Raw genomic sequence first — 16444 nt, 5'->3', positions numbered from 1 at the left:
CACTTCAACAACCTTACTATCCTTCTTATTTTCACTTCAACAACCTGACTGTCCTTCTTATTTTCACTTCAACAACCTGACTATCCTTCTTATTTTCACTTCAACAACCTGGCTATCCTTCTTATCTTCACTTCAACAACCTGACTATCCTTCTTATCCTCACTTCAACAACCTGTCTGCCCTTCTTATTTTCACTTCAACAACGTGACTGTCCTTCTTATCTTCACTTCAACAACCTGTCTGTCCTTCTTATTTTCATTTCAACAACCTTACTATCCTTCTTATTTTCACTTCAACAGCATGACTGTCTTTCTTATCTTCACTTCAACACCGGACTGTCCTGCTTTTCTCACTTCAACAACCTGTGTGTCCTTCTTATTTTCATTTCAACAACCTTACTATCCTTATTTTCACTTCAACAACCTGTCTCTCCTTATCTTCACTTCAACAACCTGACTGTCCTTCTTATCTTCACTTCAACAACCTGTCTGTCCTTCTTATCTTCACTTCAACAACCTGTCTGTCCTTCTTACTTCATTTCAAACAACCCTGTCTGTCCTTCTTATCCTTCACCTTCCACAACATGACTATCCTTCTTATTTTCACTTTCAACAACCTGACTGTATCCTTATCTTCACTTCAACAACCTGTCCTGTTTCCTTCTTTCTTCACTCAACCTTCTTATCATTCTTATTTTCATTTCAAAACAACCTTTCGATCCTTATACTTCAAACAACCTGTTCATCCTTTTCTTATCTTCACTTCGAAAACCTGACTATCCTTCTTATTTTCATTTCACCAACCTGACTGTCCTTCTTATCTTCACTTCAACAACCTGTCTGTCCTTCTTATATTTACTTCAACTACGTGTCTGAGCTTATTTTCATTTCAACAACCTTACTATCTTATTTTCACTTCAACAACCTGACTGTCCTTCTTATCTTCACTTCAACAACATGACTATTCTTCTTACCTTCATTTCAACAACCTGTCTATCCTTCTTATTTTCACTGCAACAACCTTACTATCCTTCTTATTTTCACTTCAAGAACCTGACTGTTCTTCTTATCTTCACTTCAACAACCTGACTGTCCTTCTTATCTTCACTTGTAACAACCTGACAGTCCTTCTTATCGTCACTTCAACAACCTGACTGTCCTTTTTATCTTCACTTCAACAAACTGTCTGTCCTTCTTATCTTCACTTCAACAACCTTACTATCCTTCTTAGCTTCACTTCAACAACCTGACTGTCCTTCTTATCTTCACTTCAACAACCTGACTGTCCTTCTTATCTTCACTTCAACAACCTGACTGTCCTTCTTATCTTCACTTCAACAACCTGTCTGTCCTTCTTATCTTCACTTCAACAACCTGACTATCCTTCTTAGCTTCACTTCAATAACCTGACTATCCTTATTATTTTCACTTCAATAAACTGACTATCCCTCTTATTTTCACTTCAATAACCTGTCTGTCCTTGTTATTTTCACTTCAATAACCTGACTATCCTTCTTATCTTCACTTCAACAACCTGACTATCCTTCTTATTTTCACTTCAATAACCTGACTATCCTTCTTATTTTCACATCACTAACCTGACTATCCTTCCTTTTTAATCTTCACATTCAAACAAACATGACTTATCCTTCTTTTATCTTCAACTTCAACAACTCCTGACTGTTCCTTCTTTATCTTCACTTCAAACAACCATGACTAAGCCTCCTTTTATCGTCACTTCAACAACGTGACTGTCCTTCTTGTCTTCACTTCAACAACATGACTATTCTTCTTATCTTCATTTCAACAACCTGTCTATCCTTCTTATTTTCACTGCAACAACCTGACTGTCCTTCTTATCTTTACTTCAACAACCTAACTATGCCTTGTCTTTCACTTCAAACAACCTGGATTATCTTTCTTATTTTCACTTTCAACAAACCTAAACTGTCCTTATCTTCACTTCAACAACCAGTCTGTCCTTCTTATCTTCTCTTCAACAACCTGACTATCCTTCTTGTCTTCACTTCAACAACCTGTCTGTCCTTCTTATCTTCACTTCAACAACCTGACTAACCTTCATTTCTTCACTTCATCAACCTGTCTGTCCTTCTTATCTTCACTTCAACAACCTGACTATCATTCTTATCTTCACTTCAACAACCTGTCTGTCCTTCTTATCTTCACTTCAACAACCTGACTATCCTTCTTGTCTTCACTTCAACAACCTGATAATCTTTCTTATTTTCACTTCAACAACCTAACTGTCCTTATCTTCACTTCAACAACCAGTCTGTCCTTCTTATCTTCACTTCAACAACCTGACTGTCCTTCTTATCTTCACTTCAACAACCTGACTGTCCTTCTTATCTTCACTTCAACAACCTGTCTGTCCTTCTTATCTTCACTTCAACAACCTGACTATCCTTCTTAGCTTCACTTCAATAAGCTGACTATCCTTCTTATTTTCACTTCAATAACCTGACTATCCTTCTTATTTTCACTTCAATAACCTGTCTGTCCTTCTTATTTTCACTTCAATAACCTGACTATCCTTCTTGTCTTCACTTCAACAACCTGACTATTCTTATTTTCACTTCAATAACCTGACTATCCTTCTTATTTTCACTTCAATAACCTGACTATCCTTCTTATCTTCACTTCAACAACCTGACTATCCTTCTTATCTTCACTTCAACAACCTGACTGTCCTTCTTATCTTCACTTCAACAACCTGACTATCCTTCTTATCTTCACTTCAACAACCTGACTGTCTTATTATTTCCACTTCAAAACCTGACTATTCTCTTATTTTCTCAACAACAATGACTATCTTCTTATCTTTTCACTAAACAACCTGAACTGTCCTTCTTATCTTACTTCAACAACCTCTAATCCCTTGTCTTCACTTCAACAACCTGATTTTCTTTCTTATTTCACTTAACAACCTACGTCCTTATCTTCACTTCAACAACAGTCTGTCCATTCTTATCTTCTCTTCAACTGACTATCCTTCTTGTTCTTTCACTTCAAAACTGTCCTTCCTTTTATCTTCACTCAACAACCTGACCTAACCTTCATTTCTTCACTCAGCAACCTTGTCTGTCCTTCTTAATCTTCACTCAACAACCTGACTATCATTCTTATCTCACTTCAACAACCTGTCTTGTCTTCTTATCTCACTTAACACTGACTATCTTATTGTCTTCACTCTTAACAAAACCTGATAATCTTCTATTTTCACTTCAACAACAACAAACTGTCCTTATCTTCACTTCAAAACCAGTCTGTCCTTCTTTCTTTTTCCACTTCAAACAACTGACGTCCTTCTTTCTTTCCACTTCAACAACCTGTCTGTCCTTCTTATCTTCATTCAACAACCTGTCTGTCCTTCTTACTCTTCAACAAAAAAAACCGTCTGTCCTTCTTATCTTCAGTTCAACACCTGTCTGTCTTCTTATTATTCTCTTCAACAAACCTCAATAGCCCTTCTTATCTCACTTCAACAACCTGTCTGTTCCTTCTTTTTACTTCACCCTCAACCACTTCTTATCCCTCTACTTCACTTCAAAACCCTGACTGTCCTTCTTAATTTCACTTCAACAACCTGTCTGTCCATTTTATTTCAACTTCAACAACCTACTATCCTTCTTAGCTTCACAATTCAATAACCGACTATCCTTCTTATTTTCACTTCAATTACCTGACTAGCAATTCTTAATTTTCGTTCAATAATGTTGTCTTCTTATTTTCACTTCAATAAACCGACTATCCTTCTGTCTTCATTCTTCATCAAACAACCAGTCCTGTCCTTCTTATCTTCCACTTGCAACAACCTGACTGTCCTTCTTAATCTTCACTTCAACAACCTGTCTGTCCTTTCTTTATCTTCAACTTCAAAACAACCTTCTGTCCTTCTTATCTTCACTTCAACAACCTTTCGGTCCTGTTCTTATATTCACTTCACAACCTGTCCCTGTCCTTCTTTCTTCACTTCAACCACACCTCACTATCATTCTTATCTTCACTTCAACACCTGGTCTGTCTTCTATCTTCACTTCAACAACCTCACTATTCCTTCTTATCCTCACTTCAACAACCTGACTGTCCTTCTTAATTTCACTCAAAACCTCAACAACCTGTCTGTCCTTCTTTCTTCACTTCAACAACCTTACTATCCCTTCTTACTTCACTTCATACATACTCATCCTTCTTATTTTCACTTCAATAACCGACTATCCTTCTTATTTTTCACTTCATAACCTGTCTGTCCTTCTTTTTTTCACTTCAATAACCTGACTATTATATCCTTTCTTGTCTTCACTCAACAACCTGACTATTCTTATTTTCACTTCCATAACCTGACTATCCTTCTTTTTTTCACTTCAATAACCTGACTTCCTTCTTATCTTCACTTCCCAACCTTACTATCCTTCTTATCTTCACTTCAACAACTGAATATCCTTCTTTATTTTCACCTCAACAACCTGTCTGTCCCTTCTATCATCACTTCCAACAACCTGTTCTGTCCTTCTTATTCTTATTTTCACTCAACAACCTGACTGTCCTTTTGTTCTTCACTCAACACCCTGACGATCCTTCCTTATCTTCACTCAACAACCTGACTGTCCTTCTTATATTCACTTCAACACCTGACTATCCTTCTTATCTTACTTTCAACAACCTGGAATATCCTTCTTATTAATCAACCTCAAAACTGGTCCTGTTTTTCCTTCTTATCATTCAACTTCAAAACCTGACTATCCTTTCTTATCTTATATTTCACTTCAACAACCTGAACTGTCCTTTTGTCTTCACTTCAACCAACGGACTATCCTTCTTATTTTCACTTCAACAACCTGACTATCCTTCTTATCTTCACTTCAATAAACCTTTGACTATCCTTCTTATCTTCACTTCAACAACCTTCCTGACCTTATTATTCAATTTTCACTTCAACAACCTGGACTAGCCTTATTATTCCACTTCAACAACCTTGACCACCTTATTTAATCTTCAAAACCTTTAACAACGGTCTGTCCTTGTTTTCATTTCAACAACCTTACTATCCTTCTTATCTTCACTTCAACAACCAGTGTGTCCTTATCTTCACTTCAACAACCTGACTATCCTTTTTATCTTCACTTCAACGACCTGACTATCCTTCTTATTTTCACTTCAACAACCTGACTGTCTTTCTTATCTTCACTTCAACAACCTGTGTGTCCTTCTTATTTTCATTTTAGCAACATGGTTGTCCTTATTTTCATTTCAACAACCTGTCATTCTTATTTTCATTTCAACAACATGTCTGACCTTCTTATTTTCACTTCAACAACCTGACTGTCCTTCTTATCTTTACTTCAACAACCAGTCTGTCCTTATCTTCACTTCAACAACCTGACTATCCTTTTTATCTTCACTTCAACGACCTGACTATCCTTCTTATTTTCACTTCAACAACCTGACTGTCTTTCTTATCTTCACTTCAACAACCTGTGTGTCCTTATTTTCATTTTAGCAACATGGCTGTCCTTATTTTCATTTCAACAACCTGTCATTCTTATTTTCATTTCAACAACATGTCTGACCTTCTTATTTTCATTTCAGCAGTCTGTCTGTTCTTACTTTCATTTCAACAACCTGTCCTTATTTTGACTTCAGCAACCTGTCTGCCTTTCTCATTTTCATTTCAAAAAGCTGTGTGTCCTTATTTTCATTTATGCAAACTGTCTGTCCCTTGAACAATCATGTATCTGTCCATTTTTACAGGTTTATTTCTTAGTGCTGTATTTTTGAGGGATTTTATTTTAATTCGTATCTGAAATGAATAAATTTATATGATATAGACCATATTGATATCATATAACAATAGTCATTGTATACATTTCCCAGTGAATTTTTGAAACTTAATGTGTGACCTACCACTTGAAAACAGAAAATGAAAAGAAAAATTAAAAATTTTCAATGCAGCAAAGGCAGATTTATTGGATAATAATAATAATAATAAAATAATAATAATAATAATAATATACTCAAGTCAAAACTCAACGCCGGAAATATGACAAAAGCCATAAACACATGGGCAGTGCCAGTAATCAGATACAGCGCAGGAATAGTGGACTGGACGAAGGCAGAACTCCGCAGCATAGATCAGAAAACCAGGAAACATATGACAATACACAAAGCACTACACCCAAGAGCAAATACGGACAGACTATACATAACACGAAAGGAAGGAGGGAGAGGACTACTAAGTATAGAGGACTGTGTCAACATCGAAAACAGAGCACTGGGGCAATATCTGAAAACCAGTGAAGACGAGTGGCTAAAGAGTGCATGGGAAGAAGGACTAATAAAAGCAGACGAAGACCCAGAAATATACAGAGACAGGAGAAAGACAGAAAGAACAGAGGACTGGCACAACAAACCAATGCACGGACAATACATGAGACAGACTAAAGAACTAGCCAGCGATGACAATTGGCAATGGCTACAGAGGGGAGAGCTAAAGAAGGAAACTGAAGGAATGATAACAGCGGCACAAGATCAGGCCCTAAGAACCAGATATGTTCAAAGTACGATAGACGGAAATAACATCTCTCCCATATGTAGGAAGTGCAATACGAAAAATGAAACCATAAACCACATAGCAAGTGAATGCCCGGCACTTGCACAGAACCAGTACAAAAAGAGGCATGATTCAGTGGGCAAAAGCCCTCCACTGGAGCCTGTGCAAGAAACATCAGCTACCTTGCAGTAATAAGTGGTACGAGCACCAACCTGAAGGAGTGATAGAAAACGATCAGGCAAAGATCCTCTGGACTATGGTATCAGAACGGATAGGGTGATACGTGCAAACAGACCAGACGTGACGTTGATTAACAAAGTCAAGAAGAAAGTATCACTCATTGATGTCGCAATACCATGGGACACCAGAGTTGAAGAGAAAGAGAGGGAAAAATGGATAAGTATCAAGATCTGAAAATAGAAATAAGAAGGATATGGGATATGCCAGTGGAAATCGTACCCATAATCATAGGAGCACTAGGCACGATCCCAAGATCCCTGAAAAGGAACCTAGAAAAACTAGAGGCTGAAGTAGCTCCAGGACTCATGCAGAAGAGTGTGATCCTAGAAACGGCACACATAGTAAGAAGAGTGATGGACTCCTAAGGAGGCAGGATGCAACCCGGAACCCCACACTATAAATACCACCCAGTCGAATTGGAGGACTGTGATAGAGCAAAAAAAAAAATAAATAAAAATAATACTAATTAATAAAATAATAATAATAATAATAATCATAATATAAATATACTAATAATAATAATAATAATAATAATAATAATAATAATAATAATAATAATAATAATAATAATGGGTAGTGCCATGGGCCCCATAACACTGAATATCATTTTCTCTCTACTCTTCATACTAATCTATTATTGTTTTCATTCTTTTCTGTATTTCAGCAACCTTGACTGTGGAAGAAGTATACAGAGACAGAGATCAGTTTGCATCCTTGGTCCGAGAAGTGGCTGGAATGGATGTCGGGAGAATGGGAATTGAGATTCTGTCCTTCACCATTAAGGTAAGAATGAGTATTGCATTGATGTGATCCATTTGATCAATTGCAATTTAGTCATTATTAAAACTGTCAGTATGCCCACTTTCATTTCATAATCAGTTTCTTTAGTTTTGACAGTAGAGTTTAATCTGTTACAGCACATACTCATTAATATACTGAGGGTCAGCTTATCCATTACATTAGGCCAATGCAGTGTACAGGAATGATCATGACATTTAGTATATACTGTATGCATACAGTTTTATCATGCATGACTATTTAATCAATGCAATTGATTTTTATTGCATCAAATCTCATATTGGATTACAGTATGTGGACAACTGGAGGAATTTGAAACTGAAATTTTTATTGACAGTTATTTTTTATTCTCCTCAGGACGTGTATGACCGAGTGGATTACCTGTCCTCGCTTGGAAAGGCACAGACAGCAGCCGTGAAAAGGGATGCTGATATTGGTGTAGCTCAGGCCAACAGGGACGCTGGTATCCGGGTAAATTTTATGTCTTAACGTTTTCATGATCGCTTTCTAGTTGTATTATCCACAGGGAGGTCCTTCAGAGTCAGATTTTTCTTGTAAAAATTGGTGTGACAGTTCATAGTTGCATCAGTATTATATTCAGTAAACTTCCTAGACTATCAAATCTTTCACTCTGTTGAGTTAGAGACTTTCCAATAAAATACAGTAACTAGAGATCATATGTTTTACCTAGTTAATAGATGTTCCATTTATATTACCTGAACTGAAACACTGTGTTGATGGTATAAATTCTTTTGTAGACAATCATCTTATGTATGTCGACAGGAAGCTGAAGCCGAGAAGCAGCTATGGATGTCAAGTACAACACCGACACAAAGATCGAAGACAATGCCAGACTTTACAAACTGCAGAAGGCTCAGTTTGACCAGCAGATTAACACTGCTGTAAGTGTTTTTAAGCTTAAAGATAACTATTGTTATGGTCATGTTTTTTATGATTTAATTTTAAAAAGTTTTTTTTATTGTACTTGTGTGTTTAGGTGAAGTTAAACTTAAAAATAGCTGAAGTTGCAAAGGGTGACTAACCCAAAGCATATCTGTATGTATCCATGCATATAAGAGAGTTTTTGAAAACTTTCATGTGTTAAATCATTTCAGAAAGCAGATGCCCAATTAGCCTACGAATTGCAAGCCGCAAAAACACGACAAAAGATTCGAAGCGAAGAAATTGCTATTGAAGTTGTGGAAAGGAGAAAGCAGATTGAGGTAAGTTATTCTTTCTTTTTTCATCAAGAGTAAAAAATATTAAGTTTGCAACTCAAGTTAAAAGGATTTAGAATGATATCCATAATCTATGAATATTGTTATAAGTTGTTAAAATTTAAGATGGTGATGATTTTTTTTTTTATGAAATGTTTCTTCATTTTCTCCAAGAATGCTTTGACTTAGAAATTATTGAGAGTTAGCATAAAAATATCACATATAACTTGTGTATGTACCAGCGTGTGCTGTATTGAAAGCATTTCTACATTTTTCAGTATTATTAGCTATTAGTTTGAACCAGTTCTTTTCTTAAACATGCATTTATGAACCATATTTTACTAAAATGAAGTTAGGGCATACTTTTCAAGACTTCCTATGTTCATACATGGTTACTGGAAAGAGACTGAAAACTTTAAATGAATGAGAAATATTGTTCAGAATTGCTGCAAATACTGTTTTTGTACTTAGGAAACAACTGCACTTGTAATTGTGCTGTAATGGGATGGGTAGAGATGCATCCACTTATTTATTCATGGTGCACAGTAGGAAGGGCCAAAGGTTCTTTGGAGCATCCCTTCATTCCCCAGCAGCAGCTGGTGTAGTTTATGTGCTGCTCATTTATTTTTTTTTCTAATCCAGCCCGGGCTATCCAACTTCAAATTTCTCTTATTCCAGTTTATGAGTAGCTTCTTGAAAGTGAAGGAGTTTAACTCCTTCATCTATTTAAGCCACTGATAATCATGAATTGTAATTGCCTCGTAGTTGCCAGGAGTACATTCTAGTAAATGACTGAAGATATTTTGCCGTGAAAGCAAGTGTGATAGAGAAATATAATGTATATGGCACTGATGTTAATCTTTAAGGTATGGCATTACAAAAGCTGTTCTATATGGTGCATTTGTGGTGGGGCAGCAGATTATAATACCAATTAAATTACAGGAGTTTGTCATATCAGTCTATCATACACATATTTAATCTGCACTCATTGACAGTATTAATTGTTAATAGATTAATTTCGATATTAATTCAAGGGATCCCGAAGATTTGAGGGTTTGGAAGAAAATTGTAGGACACTATTAAAAAGCTAAAAAAAAAAGTTTATGAATATAATGATGGCTTTCCATTGCAGTGAGAAAAAAATATTATTGTTTAATATAACAGTCTTCTCATATCAATGAGGCAGTACTAATCGTAAGATATTTGACTAGCAAATAGTAGTAAACAGAAAGGTGAAAAAGCTCAGCATGTTGGTGATTTTTATATGATAGTTAGTTTTGGTACATTATTAGTTTTGAAAGACAGTATGTATAGTATATAGTTTTATTGTTATTTACATTTGGTAATAATAGTTACTACATTCACTGTGGTCCCTGTCCTGCCTAACATGGTTATACTGTACATATGCTACTGACTCAAAAACTATTTCTTATAATGCTGTTATATTAGTTCATTTTGTTCCTCATTTTCAAAATTCTTCTTTTGCATTCCTTTAACTTATTGACATGATTTCCTTTCTTAGGTTGAAGAACAGGAAATCAAACGCAAAGAGAAGGAGTTGATTGCCTACTGTTCGTCTCCCTGCAGAAGCCGAGAGTTACAGAGTGGAGACCATTGCACAGGGTAGACGCACTCAGGTATGTTTCTAGAAGTGGCTGGTTATTGTTTTCCTAGCAAAATATGTTTTAAGCTGTTGTAATTTCAACATGACTGAAAATAAACTAATTTCTTTCATTAATATGACTGAAAATAAACGAATTTCTTTCATTAATATGACTGAAAATAAACTAAATTCTTTCATTAATATGACTGAAAATAAACAAAAGTACAGGCAGTCCCCGGTTTACGACGGGTTTGGCTTACGATGTTCTGAGGTTAAGACGCTTTTCAATTATATTCATCATAAATTATTTCCAGGGTTACGACGCCTACAACGCTCATCTAGCACAAGAAATATGACACCAAAAATGCAAAATAATTAATATTTGAAGGTTTTTTTATGAATAAAGCAATAAGAATGCAGTTTACATAGTTTTTAATGCACCCAAAGCATTAAAAGTAAGTAAGGTTTTCTTAGGATTTTTGACTATGTTCCGGCCTACAACGATTTTCGGCTTACGACATGTCTCAAGAACGGAACCCCCCGTCGTAACCCCCCGTCGTAACCCCCCGTTCAACCCCCGTCGTAACCCGGGGACTGCCTGTACTTTGATTTTATTTTGTAGTACTGTACAGATTCTACCTAACATATGAATAAGTTATGTTCCAAATGGCTGTTTGTATCTTGAATGTTTCGTAAGTTGGTCTTCATGACTATATAAGTAAAATATGATATAGTATAAAGTCAATAAAGTGCTGTACTTTTTTATCTTAAAACACAATACAGTACTGTATTTTATAGAGTACAGTAGTACTTGATTAATACGAACGATACAAAACACTTGAATAAATTGTAATGATAATACAGTTATTTCCTACCAAAAACAATTTTGTTTTACAATGTTCATGGATTGAATGTTCGTAAGTTGGGTAATGTCTGTACGTATTCAGGGCTGATTGAGACAGAGTTTGTATATATGAATAGGCATAAATTAAACGTTTTTTGTGGTCCTTAGACTGTTGAGGCAGCTAGAGCTGAGGCCGAGAGGATTAAGCGCATTGGAGAATCTGAAGCTTATGCTGTTGAAGCTGTTGGTAGAGCGGAGGCAGAAAGCATGAAACTCAAGGCCAATGCCTACAAGCAGTACGGTGAAGCTGCAATCATGTCTATGGTATTGGAAAGCTTACCACAGGTATGTTTTTTGAGAGTTTTTTTTTAAATGAAACACTGTGCCGATTAATTAAGTTTTTTATTACATATCATTCTGATTTGCTTTATAGATTATAGTATTTATACTACTCATACATTCATTAAGAGCTGAATTTCTATTCATGGTACTTTATTGTTCCTTATTTAAATGTTATAAATTGCTACAGTCCCTAATTCACATGTTATCTTGAAATTTCATTTACTATTTATCCTTTCTGGGAATTCATGCTATAAGAGTAAAGACAAATAAGAGCTGAGAAATTTAATTTTATAAGTCTAACCCTGTAAAGAGGAAACCTGATTTAAAAGATTTAAGGTGATAGTCTGTAGGAACTTACCTTCAATGTACATTATTATTCTTATGGAAGGGCATTTTCTTAAATTGCTTCTCTTCTGGCCCAACCTGTACTTTGTTAGCTTAATTGAAATTATGTAGCTTTAATTTCATTTAAAAGTCAACTTAATACTTAGGAATCATGATTAGATTCATATTTAGTGTCCAAACTGTGTTGTGAGCACAATGCACATTATGAAAGCTCTAGTCAGTATATAACGTGAGTCTTATTTTATACAGATTGCTGCTGAGGTTGCTGCTCCACTTGCAAAGACAGAGGAAATAGTTATGGTGGGCGGTGCAGATTCCGTCACCAGTGCCCTCACTAAAATGTGTGGCGAATTACCACCAGCCGTCCATGCCCTCACAGGAGTTGACCTGTCTAAGGTAAAGTTTTAGGCAATTAATGAAAGATTTTGTAGCCTTAACTTCATAGTGTGGACATCAAGGAGTTTTCAATAGATAAAAGTATGATAACAGTTAGTCATAAACAATAACAGTATTTTTTCTTTAATCTTCTGTTAGACTCAGCTTTTGTATATCATTCATCTGAATGTTCATTTTCAGTACTCTTGGAAACAGTAACATCTATCTATTCAGAGGCATCTTTCTTTCACAGAGATTCTGCATATGTACTATAGAACATTCTTATTTCCCATTGAGCCACATGAGTGCACTGTAAACTAGATATCATTCCATCTGAGAGTTTAAGTACCATGACATTTTCCCCATATGTTATCTGCAAACTCATTTTGAACACTGTCCATGTTTGGTCTCTGATATTCTTGTATTTGAGTGTGTGCATTTCATGTGTAAATTTGCTGCCTCCTCTTGCATCTTAATTTACTATTGTCTGGATTTGAGTAGTACCTTCCTTTCTATATGGATATTTTCCCCCTAGATGGTTACAGAAAGCTTTAAATATAGATGTAAGAAATATTTAAAGAAATGTGAAAATATCCTTTTATATACAGTATTCTCAGAGTATGACTAAAAAATTATGGAAATTGGAGTTGTTTTACATTGTACTGGAATTTATTAACTTATGAATGAATTTTTATTACTTATACTTTCACCAGCTGTTTAATTTTTTTATGCAAATTCAGACACCACTATTATTCATTAAAGATGACTTGTAAATTTCACACAGAATATAGAAGTTGAAACTCTGAGATAAAATCTTTATGACAACTTTCATGGAAACATTAAGGTTATGTTTTGAAAAGATATGCAATAGATGTTTTTGATGTACCTGTAATTAAATGTTTTGCACAACTTTGGAAGTAAATGATGTTTTGAAGTTATCTTATGAAAATAAATAGTATGGTAATTCTTGTTAATGTAATGAATTTTATTTTGCCTTTCTTACTTTCAGGTGCTAGGAAAGATTCCCGGTGCAGCAATTTCACCATCTGCTGCCCCAAGAGTTGCTCCCACTGCCGTTTAGACTTAGTTTTTGTGACATTGTTTTTTATTAAGGTTAGATGGATTATTTTCCTTCATTTCTTTGTCGTAATGTACATTGAATATCATACAGCTTGGCAAAATTTTTATTTCTTAGAGTTTTTTACTTTTATCAGTTACTGTGGATCTGATTTTCAGTATGCATGAGAGGAGAAAATACTCTTTAACTTCCCCCATAACCATTTTGTGTTAACAGTTTTCAGAGAAGTTTCAACTATTGCAAGTAGTGAAACCACATGCATTGTACTATCTAATGTATCTGATGCCTTTGTTACTGTATAATCATGGTATACCATGCGGAGAGATTTGGGATTGAAAATGCAACTGGATTCTTTTATTGGACGCAATTATAGTCATAAAATACTGTATATCTATACAGTGAATTGCATATGGAGCATCACCATGCAGATATTATTGAAAGAAGCTGCGTTGTTGTGAGATTATGATTTGAGTTACTTGGCAAAGATAAACGGAATAAATTTTTATCATTATATTTTTAGTGGGTTTGTATTTCCCTTGATATTGGTTCTATGTGTGGTCTTGAGAACTGAGTGATTTACAGGATGTAAGAATTTAGGGATACTGTATAAATATTATAGATATATACCAGTAAAATATTTAAGGTACCTGTACATGGTATGCGCAAGAAATTTACCATTTAAGTTGTCTTTATATGTGCTAAAAGGGATCTAATGGATTTTTACACATTGCACATTTGTGATTAAATGTCTGCTATTGAATCAAGCACAGACAACCAGCGGAAGAGTGAAAAATAGCAGATTTGTTTAAATACAATTTCAAATTGTAACATCCTTTGGATTGAGTGTCATCTGCTTCCTTCCCATTTGCATGAATTTCATTAACACATTCTGTACTAGAGTATACATATTGGGAAATCAAATTTCCCTGGGTTTAAGTTAATTGTGAACTTTGCAAGTGCATAAACAATAGCTGCTCAGATTCTAGACTTTTCATTTGGCCAGGGAGGAAAATAAATCTAAATAATTTTGCTCCTTGACTGCTTAAACAAGGGACAAATTTTTTTTAAAGAACTGAATGTAGATAAGTTTGGTACTCACTGCAATTTGACTGTCATGTAAAGTATTCACTTACTACAAGCCCAAGCTGTCAGTTCAAGGTTGAAGAGTATTATTAAAAATATATTAAACATTTATAAGTTTTGTGGAGACCATGTAAGTATATATATATATATATTATATATTTATATATATATTTATATATAATATATATATATATATATATATATATATATATATATATATATATATATATATATATATATATATATATATATATATATATATATATACAGTATATATATATATATATATGTATGTATGTATGTATATATATACATACATATATATATATTAATATATGCATGTATATCATACCATTGATTGGATTATGAGACATTCTCGTCCCTGTTCTGAAAAATCTGTTACAAAAACAGTGTCTTTACTTGACTAACACTGATTTGTAATATAATTCAGAACTCAGATTTTTGTTTTGGCATCACAACCAATCAGTTGACCATTTCTTCTACCAACAATGATAAGGAAATTAGACTGGTTTCTCAATTAGCTTATCTGACTATTGTTAAGTAGTGTCAGTAATCTGTTCACTTTGTGCCCCACTGGACATACCAGACCTGACAAAATTTAAACTGTTGTGAGAACGTAAAAGTCAAGATAAGAGCTCAGTGAGTAACTCTACAAAGCGAGAAGAACAATGATTGATAGTACTTTGAAATAAAGTATGTATGGCATTAGCCACTTCTTTGGAAAGATTACTCAGAGCAGAATGATCATATTTTTTTATTGGATGTATATTACATTACTTGACTTATTTTTGACAGTTTAATGATTGCTTGTAGTATGTTTTTCATTGGTGAGTAGTTTTTCAATGCTAAGTTGTACAATCATTTTGTAATATTTTAATTAAGAATTACTGACTTCATTTTATCATTATTGTTACCATATCAGATATAGTTTTAAAGCCCATCATTTCATATGAAACTTGTATGTAAATTGCTCTGAATAACCAAGTCTTTTTTTTATCAGAATGAGATTTTTCAGTGCAATAACTTTGATAATAGATTTGCTAAAATGGTTAGTTTTAAATGCTATTTTTCACACTTACCCATGTAAATCAAGGTCCAAGTTTAAGGGGGTTTAGGTTTGTACATTTGAAGGGAGGAAGAAAAAAAAAGGCAATCATTTTGTATATTAGAATGAAAACCTTTTGGTGCACTTTCCAGGTCAGAGAATGTACTGTTTTTCTCACTGCCAGTGTAGGTGTATTTGTTTTATATTTATAAACACTATGAATGATGAAAATCTGTGTCTTTGTGTTACATTATTCATGTTTAGGCTATAATAATGTAGTATATGTTTACAGTACTGCTTTGTAAAATCAAATTCAGTGATTTTATTTTTAAAAATTTTGCCCTTTGTTTGCTTTGCTAGTATACGGCAACAACTCACTGTGCCAGTGCCTTGTCGCACAGTGTTATCGATCAAATGTCCAGGAAAACACTGGGTTTTATATCCTCAGGAAAATTACTATTGTTTTGAAGAGGGACATAGGTAGGTTATGTATAGATTGCTTCCCCTGTCTCTTCCTTTCTTTCAGTGGCGTTGCAAAAACGAATGTACTTTTGTATGCTCGTCCGTACCTTAAACTACCATTTTATGGTGAAAATGTTAGGATGGATAGATGACTTTACAAAGAATACCCCTAGTCTAGCTTATTTAGTAAAGATAAAGGTCTTAAACAATACAGATGAATTTTTCTCAACAATAATATGTACTTTAGATCATCAATGGGTATTTCTCTTTCTTTTCTGTCTGTTCTACAATACAATATCATAAAACATTTATTACTGTACAATCTGGTGTTAACCATGCTGACTTATTTTAAAGATTGATACTGTACCATTTAGTGTAGCTTATTTATAGTTTTATAAAGCCTTTTCATAAGAAGAGAACT

The 16444-nt window shown here is 34.4% G+C and overlaps 1 protein-coding gene across 1 annotated transcript in view; it reads left to right on the top strand.

Moving 5' to 3' along the window:
• LOC135200081 (flotillin-2-like) overlaps positions 1–13928 on the top strand; it is a 139189-nt gene extending 125261 nt beyond the window's left edge. The window contains 10 exon segments of the mRNA XM_064228381.1: positions 7475–7593; positions 7966–8079; positions 8392–8407; positions 8410–8510; positions 8724–8831; positions 10348–10392; positions 10394–10462; positions 11441–11617; positions 12209–12355; positions 13344–13928. Coding sequence (XP_064084451.1) covers positions 7475–7593; positions 7966–8079; positions 8392–8407; positions 8410–8510; positions 8724–8831; positions 10348–10392; positions 10394–10462; positions 11441–11617; positions 12209–12355; positions 13344–13415 — 968 coding nt within the window. The 3' untranslated portion in view covers positions 13416–13928.
• Positions 13929–16444: the final 2516 nt, after the last annotated feature.

This window comes from Macrobrachium nipponense, chromosome 26 (genome assembly GCF_015104395.2).
Source record: "Macrobrachium nipponense isolate FS-2020 chromosome 26, ASM1510439v2, whole genome shotgun sequence".
Taxonomy (NCBI): Eukaryota; Metazoa; Arthropoda; class Malacostraca; order Decapoda; family Palaemonidae; genus Macrobrachium; species Macrobrachium nipponense.
Note: the sequence above shows the minus strand (reverse complement) of the source record. Positions and strands in the feature narration are given on the sequence as shown.